Below are 13,546 nucleotides of genomic sequence, written 5' to 3' on the forward strand. Positions count from 1 at the left end.
GCATGTTCTGTTTACGTGACAACCTTTACTAATTGGCTGTGTCAGGAGGTGGCATGTTTAACGACACATCTATATATTTATGCGATTAAACCCAAAAGACATGTATTATGGAGTTTCACAGATGTCCAGTATCCGCGTCATTATTTGAGAGGAAGGTTACCCGGACGATGCAATGTTTCACAGACGGGTACTGTGCGACGTTACGGTTGTGATGTTGCTGTGCGGTCTTGCCCAATTGAATAGTCTGCGAGTCATTTTACAAATCTGTTAAATGAGGATGGCCACGCCGGCACACATGGCCTTCGACATCCACTGTGAAGCGGATGGCATGTATCGATGCTGAATACTTTTTAAAATATATATTTTTTATTTACCAGGTAAGGCCCACTGAGCTATGTAGCTCTTTTTCACAAGCGACTTGGCCACAAATGATAGCCCAACGAAGTGGCTTATCATCACGTGGGAATTTATGGCAGCCAAAGACTCTGAAACGCATGCAGATTCTAAATGTGTGTGGGGGGGGGGGGGGGGAACTGGAGGACCCGGAGAAAAATCAACACGGGGAGGAACATGCAAACTCCAAATATACAGCAGGCATCATCGAGATCGAAACCCAAGAACCTCCTGCATACCAGGCGAGGTAGTTAATATCTCGCCACCGTGGCGCGATGTGTTAATACACCAAGGTGGCCCCCTTAACCACGAACTTCTCTCATAAGCGGCAAGACGCATCACCAGCCTGGGTAATTGTCTTTAATATTCAGTCGTAGCCGGGGTCGGATTTCTGGCCTTCGCCCAATTCTTGGCTACGATTCATGAAAACAGTGCCAAATGATGTACCATCCTGTCCCTATGTGGACTCAGCCTCAAATGAGCGCCAATTGTGGTATTTAAGTATCGGCAGTGGGGAGACAAAGGTGGACCGGGCATGGTGCTTGCCAATATGTACTTAACGAAGCATCAGCTCATCAATTAATGGCGATTATTTGATGCGGTGAATCGTGCATGTGACAATCGATATTCAAATGATACCTACATGTTAAACTGACCCAAATGTTATGTTTGGGGTTTATGGAGTGAACTGAATTGTGTGACCAAGGCAGAAACAACAGAGCACGAATGTCATTTAAAAAAAAACAGATGGTGAAAATTACACGAAGAAATAGATTCTTGAATTGAATAACGACCCGAAATCATAATAACTCGTCGTTTTGCTGGTGGGGTGAATTGTTTAATACCTACTGGTCATACTCATGTGCCATGCCAGCCTGAGGAAATGTTCCCTCTAACACCACTTGCCCCATGCGTCTAAGGCTAAATGGGGAATCCTTGTGATGCTCGTTAGCAGCTGTGAAACGTTCCTAATGTTTGCCAAGGGCCAATGAATTCTATCGACAACCTTTTGGTGTGTAATGGCCCTTGTTGAAATTAGCAATGAAGAGACCTTGCAATGAATGGGATTTTAACCTAATTATCTCCACGAGTCAACTGATCTTCCTTCTGACCTGTTTTGTCATTGGAGGCATGAAAACACACAGAGACACACTGTATTTTAATTGAATGCGTTATACACGCAACACAATGAAATCTGGATTTGTATAGCAGCTAAAAGTACTGTCTCAAGGTGCTGTACAAAAGAGTGGGCATTGTTCATCATGGGAAGAAGAGGCACGTATGTTATGTAGTTTTAAAGATGAAACATGCAGTTATAGCCCAACAATGATTGAATTATCATGGCAATGAAATCACGAATAACTATGGCAGACAAGTGCGGTTTTGTTATCTCCTGCAATAGTAAAACTCTCGAAATTAAATTAAGTAATTTGTAGTGTATTATTAAGAACTCCTTGACAGTAATTACTATTTTATTTCACCATTAAAAGGTCATTGTCCTTTTCTTTTCTGGAGATACATCGGTCTCCTTTGAAGGCGATGCTTCCTTCACGGAGGAGTGGTGTACGAGCGGTCAGGGCACTGCACGATCTGCCCGGCGACTTGAGTTCTATTCGCTAGCCATGACGAACATCAGTGGCTTCTGATGTCTGAACTGGTCCTGGGCTCACCCCTTCACCAACCCACTCTAACCAGCGTGGTGAAGTATGGTGAAAGAAAAAACTAAAAGCATGACAAAACACTCTAACTTTTCCCATTTTATTTTCCTCAAGGGACGGCGTTCACGCGTGGCATGTTGCACCATCGCAGTGCATTAGGACGTGTGATGTGTTTTACGGATAACGCTGGTGTATTTTTCATCGTGGATGTTATTTTGGCAATTGGCTACCAGCCAACACTTGCTATATTTGTAACTGGATACTTGACATCCACGAGCTCGAACATATGCTTCCCATTAAAATGTCACAACATTACTTGGCAGCTGGGAAATGAACCGGCAAAATTTGGGCTCACATAAGTATTTTTCCTCTAGACCCGACAAAAAAGTACAAGCCTATAATCATCATTCACCTCTCCAACATCTGTGCGTACCACAATGCCAGCAAGAAAGCCATTTCCAGGATTGGTGAAGCTAAGCATTCTAGATTTGAAGCTTTCGTGAATGCAAGGATTCATACTCTTTGTTTTTTTCGGTAAAGTCACGTAGATAAGACAAAATCAAAATAAAAGAAAACAATTAAATCAAATCACGATGTTTCGGAGGCAACACAAGCTTCCGTCTTCAGGTGGAACAGTCACAGCAAGGTAGCTGCATCAAGTGGTGAGCTCTGAGAGCCTCGAGCTTATATACAGGTTAAGGTGGGGGGGAGGAGCCAAGCAGGGAGCGATGACGGCGTGCGGGGCTAAGGTTAAGGTGGGGGGGAGGAGCCAAGCAGGGAGCGATGACGGCGTGCGGGGCTAAGGTTAAGGTGAGGGGGAGGAGCCAAGCAGGGAGCCACGACGGCGTGCGGGGCTAAGGTTAAGGTGGGGGGGAGGAGCCAAGCAAGGAGCCACGACGGCGTGCGGGGCTAAGGTGAAGGGTTCGGGGGAAGCGGTGGTTCACTGCACGGGGGCAATGAAAAATGGTAAAAAAGGCTGTGCGGATATAAGGTAGCTGAAGTTTTGACTTGGTTTATGACATCTTTCCAGTGGTTGCTTAATTTAAAACCATCCTCTCGAAGCTAAATATGCCTATCGACAGGCATCGTGAATGTGCATTTCTCTCTCTAGCACTCTAGCAAATGAACTGTGCGACTGTGCATTTGTTGTGCTGAGTATAAATGTAGCTCGCCTGGGTTAGAGCACTTGCAAGTGGAAAGCGGTAAATAAAACGAGCGTCACTTGGCAGCAAGTCACCCATGTCATCCTCTGGAAAGGCTGGCCCTCGCCACATGAATGAGGAATTTCAACTCGCGCCTCGGGACTGTAAATGTAGTTGATTGGCACCCCTCGCTCGTTTGAGCAGCGTTTTACTGTCTTAAGCCAAAGAGAGTGAGAGAGGGATATACTCCTAAGAGGTGTGATTAATTCTTTCATTGCCCACAATGCACCCAGATGGCGTGTGATAATGCAAGGAATGGCCCTGTTCGTGGATGGATCTCGCTTATAACGATAGGCAGCCACAATCCAGCCACATTTATGCAAGACAAACATCACTGATGAAACTCAGGGCATTGTAACCGATCAAAGGGGGTTTGCTGCTTGCACAAAACGCTGCTGAAAAACATTGCTTTAGGCAAGCCTTTTGGCCAGCGGACCGAAGCGTAATTTCAACGCTTTTTTTATTTATTTCTTAAGCGAAGCCGACCTTGACCCCCTTCTGTTTATTAATTTTCACGTTCTATTATTTTCTCACCTGGAGCAGTTGGCCACCTGCACGCTGGGTCCCGGGCAGGGTCGCCCCCCACAGCCTGGGACCGGGGAGTCGCACGCCCGGCGGCGGCACTGGCACGACGAGCCCCCCGCGGAGCTGCCCCCCACGTCGCCGTCCCAGTGTTGGCACGGCTCCCACGCCGACCAGGGTCCCGGCCCACCATCCACGGTCAGGTTGCGCACCTGCGAAGAGAATCGCGGGGTCAAAGGGTGGCTCGCACACGCTTGGGACGCACAATGGGGCGACGTTCCGGGCCACCGCATCTGGAGGTACAAAAAACAAAAAGAGGACATATCGCGGGAAAGAGGAATATCTCACGACAGCTGAAGAGGGGAGAACTACTTTGAATTATCCTCTGGATTATAAGATGCTCACAACCCACCCTCCGCCACCCCAAAAGTTGTGCCCGGCATCAATAAAGCTTAAAATATTCTGGACACACACACACACCTACCGGATTGCAAAATGTACTCCCAACTGCTTTTAAAATACAGGGAGAAAAAGTGCATCTTATGATACAGAGAATGTGACAATGCAAATGCAATCTTGACGGGTGTGCTGTTTACACAACTGACAAGAAAAACGGGAACTTTGTGTGTCCCACGGAGACGTGCAAATTCATCGGGAAGGCTGCCTCAAAGGGTGGGCGGCGTCCTGGCAAACCGGCACAGTTGGAGGCAAAGCCTGGGTGGCGTTGTTCTCCAAGGTCCACCGCCGCCGCTCTGAGTCCACTGGTGCAGGTTCTGCATTTTTATTTGTTGGCCACATTCACATCTGGGTTAAATGGTAAGAAGTGCATCGCGTTGGTGAGTTTGCCCATTGAAATACAAATCGATTTTCTTCTTTTGTTGCCAAACGCCACTTGGGAATTGGGCCCATATTTACATGGGGCTGAGACCAAATGTTTAACTTGTCAGTGCCACCGAAGGAGTTGGCATAACTTAGTAGGTTTCTTTGCAAAAATCTATAATCATAAATGACAGTTGGATGCAATATCCACTGAGACTGTATTCACATACTGATTACATTTATTGGACGGAATAAAAACACCCATCTAAGGTTTTGAAATTTCAGGTGGTACCAAATTCTTCTCTGGCCCATGGACTAATCGTGTCTGGCCTATGGACCAATGTTCTTCTCTCGGAAAGTCGAGTCCTGTCCGGGATTTGAACTCACAACTTTTCGATTCTTAGTCAATGACTTTACCACAGCACCACATGGTTATAAAACATTGGGCATCGTGAGAGTGAAGGGTAGAAAGATGAAAAAAAATCACATTGGGAATATAAATCTCAGTCCAAAAATATTTGTTTTTTATATAGAACATCAGAGCTAATTCTAGATTTGAAGCTTTCGTGACTGCAAGGATCCATACTCTTTGGTTCTATTTGGTAAAGTCACGTAGGTAAAAAATAAAACAACAAAAATCACGACGTTTCGGCCACAACACAAGCGGCCTTCATCAAGTGAAGGGACCAGACTCTCTCGAGGACAGCGCTGGAGTGAAACACAGCCAAGCTCAGACCGCGACCTTTAAGCTGTGTGAGAGTAATTAAGGTACTCTGACTGTACCATCCGCCAAGCTGTTTCTCCCTCCATACAGAAACAACCACTTGATACTCCGGTCAAAACCATCACACTACCATATATAGCAGGCGTTACTAAAAAGATTTCCAAAATTCTAAACAAACACAAGATCCAGGTCCGGTTCAATACAGTACACAAAATTCGTGATCTGATTCCATCCGTGAAGGATGTCATTCCTGACTTACAGTACCCCGGGGTTTACAAATTGAGTTGTACCTGCGGTAATTGCTGTATCGGGGAGACGAAACGACATGTCTCTGACCGAATTCGCGAGCACATATCAGATTTGAAACATGGCAGAACGGATTCTTCTGCCGTAGCTGATCACTGTTACAACGCTGTGGGTGATCACGATATAATTGTCTCCGATACCAAGGTTCTTTGCAAACCCACGGGTTTTTATCAGAGATTTGTTCACGAGGCAATTCAGATCTACACACACAGACACAATTTCAACCGAGAAGATGGTTTCAAATTAAGCAACCATTGGAAAGATGTTCTAAATCGAACCAAACATTAAACTAATTTTTCAATGGTATAGTATATTTTTCAAGTAGTGGTACCCCAAACTTTCGCAGCTTAAAATCCCTTTTCACACCACCAGCATGTGGACGCTGCCGTGCCCCCTCGCCAGCCTGCACAGGTCGACCCCCTCCCCACCTTTCATCATGCTAAGTCCGCCTATTAAAATGCAAATTTTTTATGCTAATTCCTTTGTCAAGGCACCTTAATTACTCTCACACAGCTTAAAGGTCGCGGTCTGAGCTTGGCTGTGTTTCACTCCAGCGCTGTCCTCGAGACAGTCTGGTCCCTTCACCTGATGAAGGCCGCTTGTGTTGTGGCTGAAACGTCGTGATTTTTGTTGTTTTATTTTTTACCTACGTGACTTTACCGAATAAAACCAAAGAGTATCAGAGCTAATGTTGCCATGGCCATCAATCTTTCATTTCTCATTGTAGTATCATCAGTCAACAGTACAATAACGGCATGACTTTGATAATCGACCAATCAGCAACAACTCTAATATCTACAATGTTCAAAATACCACCCCCTGGCCATGTGTTCATTCAATCAGGGAGCAATGTCTCAGGAATGTCAGAAACTTTTATTTGAGTCATCCATTCTTCTGTAGGCTTCTCAAGATGCTCCGGGTGTCCGTTTAAGTGAACCGCTTTGTGGTGAGCATAGATCAAGATTATGGTAGCAGAGCCATGCTTACCGGGCAGGAGGTGAGATCCTGTCTCCAGGATCTTCTGGCATCCCAGTTTTCTCGGAGTCGAATGCAGCTTCTCAGTATCCCATCCCAGCCACAGTAGGGGTCTCGTGCCCGCAGACACGCGCTGATCCCCGTGGAATTGCACCCAGGGCGGGGGCAGATGGGATGCAGAGGAATGCGGTGGAATGGGAGACAGATAGTGGAAGAGACAAGATACAAGGATGGCATTAATTGCGACAAGATGGTATGGATGCTCCACACAGTAGTGTTACGTTGAACAAACTGGACTTACGATCCAGAGTTCGCCAGTTCGATTCGATTTCCTGGCGTGGCAGTTGAAACACGTAAATAGGGCCGGACACCGCCACACTGCGGGTGGGGGGTATATACCTCGACGTCTTGGCGCGTGGGACGCTCACGTGGGCGTGCGTGCGTGGGCGTGCGTGGGCGTGCATCCGCACCTCTCTGTGCCGTGCGTGGAGCATCTCTCGAGTGGCAGGCGCAGAACGCCGCCGTCCACGCCCACAAACAGCGCCTCGCCCCCTGGGTCCACACGCAGCGCTCTGATTGGCTGCTGCTGGACGGCTGGAAGGAGCTCCATCTCGTCGATGACGCATCCAGTGGCGGCTGCCACCTTCTGAACCGTGCCACGCTCTGCCAACCAGAGGACAACAACGATCTCAGTCTCGATCAGTCGAGACGTATGCGCCACTTCGTAGGTTTTTCGCGGTACAAGCGCCGACGTGTTTTCTGGTTGTCCCGTGTGTAGTTTGGCGTGATGTCTGACGTTTCGCTCCACGTGCTGGGAGCTTCTTCAGGGATTTCATTGGGGTCTCATCTGAAGAAGCTGATTCACTCAAATAACTCCCAACAGGGAATTGTACGTCATCACTTTTGCTTCGTTAGTTGAGTGATATAACAATGCCAACTTTGTGATTTTATATATGTGTATCTAACACACACCGATAGGTATATTTATATATCCACTGTTTAAAATAGGTGACTAAAAGAAAGACCCTAAAGCCGAATGCTGAATACTTTAATCGTGAATCTTGGAGTTCAGGTGTCCCCCCTAGGAAAATAACTAATCGATGGTGAGGCGTGAGACTTTGAACAACATTGCCCCTGATGACTGACCTGCTGACCTTCATCTTCAAAGACAGAACATACGCTACCTCTGGTAGAAACTATCCCACGCAATCATTATCAGAGGCCCCTCCCATCTCACCTGTGGCCAGGTAGAGGATGTGTTGGACGGCCGTTCGGCCGGACGAGGAGGCCGCCGCTGCCGCCATGCTATGAACGGCCACGTGGGAGAGGCGCACCTCGGGCTGGGCGATGACGGGACGCCCCCCGAGCGGGGCGACGGCCTCCGACATGAGCAGCAGACGCTGAGCGTCGGCCAGGCTGCGCTCCGTCAGGTTCACGTTGGGGCCCTCGGACACTCGGCCACACTGGGGGCAGAGAGAAGCGTTGGAAGTCCAGACGCTGCTGCCGGCGGTGTAGCGGTTGGCACACTTAGGTCGCCGATTCAATTCAATCTCCTGGCATGGCAGTTGCAACAATGGTGCAAGTTTCTTAAATACACCATCTCTGTCCATCCAGAAATGTGAATAAGTACACCACAGTTAGTTGATCCGCAGGTCACATGTGGTGGGATAAAGTGAGGGCATTCCCACCACTTCCAAGACATTTGGGCAGCATGGAAAAGTAGACCCTCCAGAGGTCCTGTCTAGAACTCCCTCTAATGGAGGCCATTCTGCCAGCAATGTCGTTCAGAAAGCAGTTTTGGGAGTGCACCTTTACCATGACGTGTTATTAGTAGCGAGGGTGGAAAGGTACCGAGTCATCATTAGTATCATTCAGAAGAGGGGCATTATGACCCACACATTCATCAGTTCAAAATGTGTTTTTTATTGTGTCCACGATGCACACGTACAATTGTACGTGTGTGAAGCTCAATTATTTTTGCTTTATAGATGTATGTAATTAGTTCCAGTTGTATCCCTTTGGTACATTAGGCTGCTGTAAATATCTCTGCATGCTCAAGCAAGTTTTGGGGAGTGCTCATATCCACTTTCATGTGGCAATGCATTCGAATTTTACTGCTTCCCAGCCACAGCACGGCAGTGAGCAGCGTTACATATTTGGCAAAGTGAAATATATGAAACGTCACTAAAATTGACTGCACTGCGTACTTCACGATTCACAACGCCTTCATGAACGCACATCTCGAGGACATAAAATTCTTACAACAAAATCCTGTGGCACAAACGGCCGTTAAATATTACAATGTTCATGCGCTCCTACAGAGAGCGAGGCCTATAAAACAATATTCGCTGATGGTATTATGATGCTATTTTCTCGATGTTTTACTGCCACTATTTCAAAAACGGGTGTTGCGGTGCGGATGGGAAAGTAAATTTGAGTGAAAGAAGGGATTGTACAAGAGGTGTTCAGTGTCTTATTAAACGATATGAACTGCTGAAAGCCAACAGCCTGTGGTAGGCCTCATCACAGAGCTTGCTACAAGTTCATGTCAGGCTTTGCTTTGAAGCCTGTCAGAACTGAGAGGTTGTTTCCTCTCTGTTGCTTATATTCCTCTGGCTGTCCAAACTCTACAGATCCTTTCCCCCCATTGAATTACAGGCCTAACACTCTCTCTTTTTCTCTGTCTGTCTGTGAAGCGTCTTCATATGCAGCACAGGACTACTATATATCGTCTCAACTTTCTGCCCGATACTTTTCTCCTCTTTGCCAGCTAACAAAACAAAACACCCATCTTCTTCAAAGTTCTCTAAGCAGGTTTTCCCACTATTTGGACAAGCCTCTGGGCATGCAGTCAAATATCGATGCTTTATAAATAAATAAATACTTATATTGTACTGTACTGCGCCACAAAACCCAGCAGTTTAAATGGGTACAACGCAATCGATTGGAATGTGGTTGAGTAAAGTGTGGATACTCCCATCTCTTAATAAAGTCTTAGAGGGGCTTTCTAGAGCTCCCTTTAGTGAAGACCCTTCTGCCAGCAGTGGCATGAGAAAGCAATTTCAGGGCTGCACATTTAACTTTCACACAACAGATCCCACTGCACAGGTGACATTTGCCCTGTAGAGAGACTGGCCATCATCGGAATGTTGCATTTCCACCACTGGCTCAAGGCCTGAAAGCAGATATGAGTGCTGTCCCGTGATCATGTGAGTGAGAAAACACTTTGATTTGACTTGCGAGCCACAATCTGCTGAAACGCAATAATATTATTTTCCATTCTAACCATTGTGTACGTGTAGGGGAGAGGCACCTGAAAGTTGGGGTTGGGGTTGGGATGGACCATCCACGCTGCACGTGGGCCCTCCTGGTACTTGAAGGCTCCGTTGAAGGCCCCCGCGATGCTGCTGATGTTGTACGCGCACACCGCCGATGCCTGCGGACCACTCCTGCATAGAGCACAGCAGCCCGGATGTAAAGCGTCAAACGTGAATTCAGTGTTCATTCCCAGCCAGGGCTCCGTTACAGCCAGGTCTGGTCGGGATGGTGGATACACTTGGCATGCCTACTTCAGTCTGCAAGCGACCCAGAAAAATATTCGGTGATAAATTAAGTCCTGCTGTGTTATAAAGAGTGCCCAAAGCATAGAGGGATGTGTGCTCAAAATTAGAGACGTAAAGAGGCGTGTGCTGATCAGGCAAAACATACAAATTAGTCGTAACACTGGCTGTTAATTAAAGCCTTAGGCACAACACATCTACAATGGTACTACTTTGTGTGATGCCAAAGTGTATCCGTGCTCAAACAAGCAGTGGGACCAAATTCATGTCTGTTGAGGGCCCAGAGCCAACTGTGTAAATTCCACCTTCCCATAGTGGGTTTAAAAATGAATGCCACTTTTTGTGCTACGTTAACTGTGGGAATGTCCCCACATTGCGACTGAGATTATAAAACTCTGATTATCACCTTCATGTTAGGGTTTAGCGTTAGCCAAACCGCAGTGCCATCCAGCCAAATTTTCCATACCACTGCCCCACATATCTAAAAAAGACAAAGATCCCCTGTATAGCCTTAACAGACTGTTGGGGCAAGTGTTGTTAGCGAGCACCTAATGAAAGCCGGAACGGCACACGAGGGGGTGGTTGGCCAGCACCACGCCCGGCCGTCTTTGTCTCCCTAGTGGTGATGTTTATACGCACTAGGTACTCACTTGAGGCTGAGTCGACCTAGGGGAGGCCCAGGACCGTTTTAAATAATCGTCACTGGTCTTGGTGTCCGTGAGCGTGTATCGAACCCGGGTGGTCGGGTTCGTGGCGCAGCGTGCTAAACGCCACAATACCACGTTACATCCACATTCCATCACGCCCGACACTGCATGTGCTCACCCGCTGGTGGAAAATAGCCCATAGAGAAGCCCGGCCTCGGGGAGGTAGACGGCGCTCCGCAGCTCCGGGTACTCGGGCGCCGCGTTGCCTCTCCTCGAACCCGAACTTCCGGACCCGGCGGCTCCGGCTCCCCCGGCTCCAGAAGAGGCCGTTCCAGACGACGACCCCGAGCAGTCGAGACGGGCCTTCATGTAGGTCGTCCACGTGTCCTCCAGCAGGAAGCGGCCACCCAGGTCGTTGGCGCAGACGCGGGCGACGCGCGACACGACGCGCCGCCCGCACTCCTGCTCGACGGCGAGCTCGCGGAACGCCACGTACACGAAGCCACCCGCCTCCCATGCCAGCACGAAGTTTGGCTCTGCAAACAAAAAAAGCAAAGGCCGCTTTAAAAAAAAATTTTCTTTCTCCGGGTCCTCCGGTTTTTCCCTCCACGTTTGGAATCAACGTGCTTTTTCGAGTGTTTGGCTGCTACGCATTTCCACGTGGTGACAGGCCACTTTGGCGTGCGATCATTTGTGGCCAGGTCACTTCTGAAAAAGAGCTGTGTAGCTCAGTGGGCCTTACCCGTATCGAATAAAGCATACTGTAGCTTTAACCTCTTACGTACGTAGCCAACCGTGCCGATCGGAGGGGAAAAGGCTCCGTCTGCCCTGCCCGTCCGCAGTGCCCGACGATTTGAGGCCAAACTTGCGAGCGGCATTGCGGTGGCAGCCCGAGGCATTCCGCGAACCGAGCAGATGCTTAGGGACCCGAGCAGATCGAGGGGCGCTGGATTCGTGAAGAAATTTGGGGGGTGCATTAAGCATCCGCTCAAATTAAAATACTATTAAACACAACGAGCTAATTAACATCTTTATTTTTTATTATATCACTACATCTCTGTCTCTCTCATTTATCTCTTCTGTCATCTGAAGAGGATTTTATCAATTGAATGGAGGGGGGAGCTCACATATTTGTTTTGCTTTAGGCCCCCAAAGTGCAATGGATTTTGTAATCGGAGTTCAGTGATCTAAGCCTTTACCAATGATGATGAGTCAATCTATTGCTATGCAGTTTGGTAATCCTCAAATATTACTTTTAAATGACTGACCATTCACCCTTTGCTTTAAAATTCGGCGAGGTCCATATCTTGATGAAACTACCAAACTAGAGGGAGGGGGACGGTCGCGGGGTGGGGCGCTGGTGGAAGAAGGGTCGGATGGAGGGGGGGGGGGCATAGGGGCAGAGGGGGTTGGGGGGAGAGGTGGTGGTGGTACCGTTGAGCCAGCGAGAGTTGTACTGCGCGGTGCGCAGGGTGGGCTGCCCGCCGAGGCTCCGGTAGAGCGCCGGGTCACGGCCGGCAAAGTCGACGGCGGTGGCGGCGTAGAGCTCCCCGCGCGCCGTGAGCAGCGTGGCGCTGCTCTGCCGCGGGTCGTACGGGCAGCGAGCCACGCCGTTGATCGTGTCCAGCACGCGGTTCATGTTGCCCAGCTGTGCGGGGGCAGGGGGCACACGAGGGTCCGCGTCAAGCCTTGGGGAATTCCCGCTCGATTGGGCGTCGAGGCGACGCTCCCCTCTTGTTTTGGAGCCCTTGAGCCGGTGATGCAAATTCCACATTCCCGTGGTGGGTGAGATTCTATCCACGGGAGAACCCCTGTTGACTTCCCCACAAAGCGGCACTTGTTTTATCGACCCCGGAAGGATGATGGGCCGAGTCAACCCCCAACCAGGATGTGAACTCGTAACCTTCCGATTGCGAACCGCTCGCTCGACTGCAGAGCCACCTCGCCAGTAACATTTTTACGTAAAAAAATTATCGCAGAAAATATCCACTCAGTAGTTTGCTTCCTTTGTTGCTTGCAAATTACATGTTATACAAAATACTGTCCATTAAATGCACACGCTGTTATTCCTGTGCTTCAATATCAGTTACATCCTTGATGCTATGGGCTGTTGGGGCCCTTACATTCAAATAAAATCAGGCCCCATTCAAACGTTGGCAGAATCACGCAGTAGTTGCAGCCAAATCCGTGGCATTGTCTTGTGAATTGGTCAGTTTTGTGCCAATATTTGTGGAAATTGCCTTTCCCCGGTGCACTGTATAACGAGCTCCCCGTCTCTGGCTGGGTAGGATTCAGCCACAAATCTTCACTTGTGTGCCAAAACCACACAGCATGAATCCCAGCTATTTGAGATCCAAATTTCAATTGACCGAGCAGCTCCACGTTCCTGTAGGCTTAGCGTGGCTCTGGAAGCTTACTGGCTGCAGCTGCGAGTTGTCCGTGCGCCTTCATGTCGTGTAGCCGTTAGCGTTACGCTGCGCGACAAACCCGGCTCCCTGTGTTCGATTCACGCTCACGGCCAACATCCGTGACAATTATCTGAACCGGTCCTGGGCCTCCCCTAGATCGACTCAGCCTCAAATGAGTACCTGCTGCGGTGTGTAAACATTGCCACTCGGGAGACAAAGGCGGCCGGGCGTGGTGGTCGCTACCTACTCCATCATCTGCCGTACTGGCCTTCATAAGTTGCTCGCAAACAGCACATGCACCAACAGTCTGTTAAGGCTACGTGGGGAATGTT

General features: G+C 48.7%; 1 protein-coding gene across 2 annotated transcripts in view; it reads right to left on the reverse strand.

The window, feature by feature from the left end:
• The window catches only part of LOC116940836 (semaphorin-5A-like), a 157,369-nt gene that overhangs the window by 32,347 nt on the left and 111,476 nt on the right, over positions 1–13,546 (reverse strand). For both annotated transcript variants that reach the window (XM_032951075.2, XM_032951073.2), the window contains exons 7-13: positions 12,241–12,454; positions 10,985–11,342; positions 9,913–10,048; positions 7,837–8,062; positions 7,070–7,262; positions 6,612–6,732; positions 3,788–3,987 (exon numbers count right to left, since the gene is read on the reverse strand). In XM_032951075.2, coding sequence (XP_032806966.1) covers positions 3,788–3,987; positions 6,612–6,732; positions 7,070–7,262; positions 7,837–8,062; positions 9,913–10,048; positions 10,985–11,342; positions 12,241–12,454 — 1,448 coding nt within the window. The remainder of the gene's footprint in view (positions 1–3,787; positions 3,988–6,611; positions 6,733–7,069; positions 7,263–7,836; positions 8,063–9,912; positions 10,049–10,984; positions 11,343–12,240; positions 12,455–13,546) is intronic.

Source organism: Petromyzon marinus, chromosome 10, assembly GCF_048934315.1.
Source record: "Petromyzon marinus isolate PM22_M1 ecotype Great Lakes invasive population chromosome 10, UKy_Petmar_22M1.pri1.0, whole genome shotgun sequence".
NCBI classification, from domain to species: domain Eukaryota; kingdom Metazoa; phylum Chordata; class Hyperoartia; order Petromyzontiformes; family Petromyzontidae; genus Petromyzon; species Petromyzon marinus.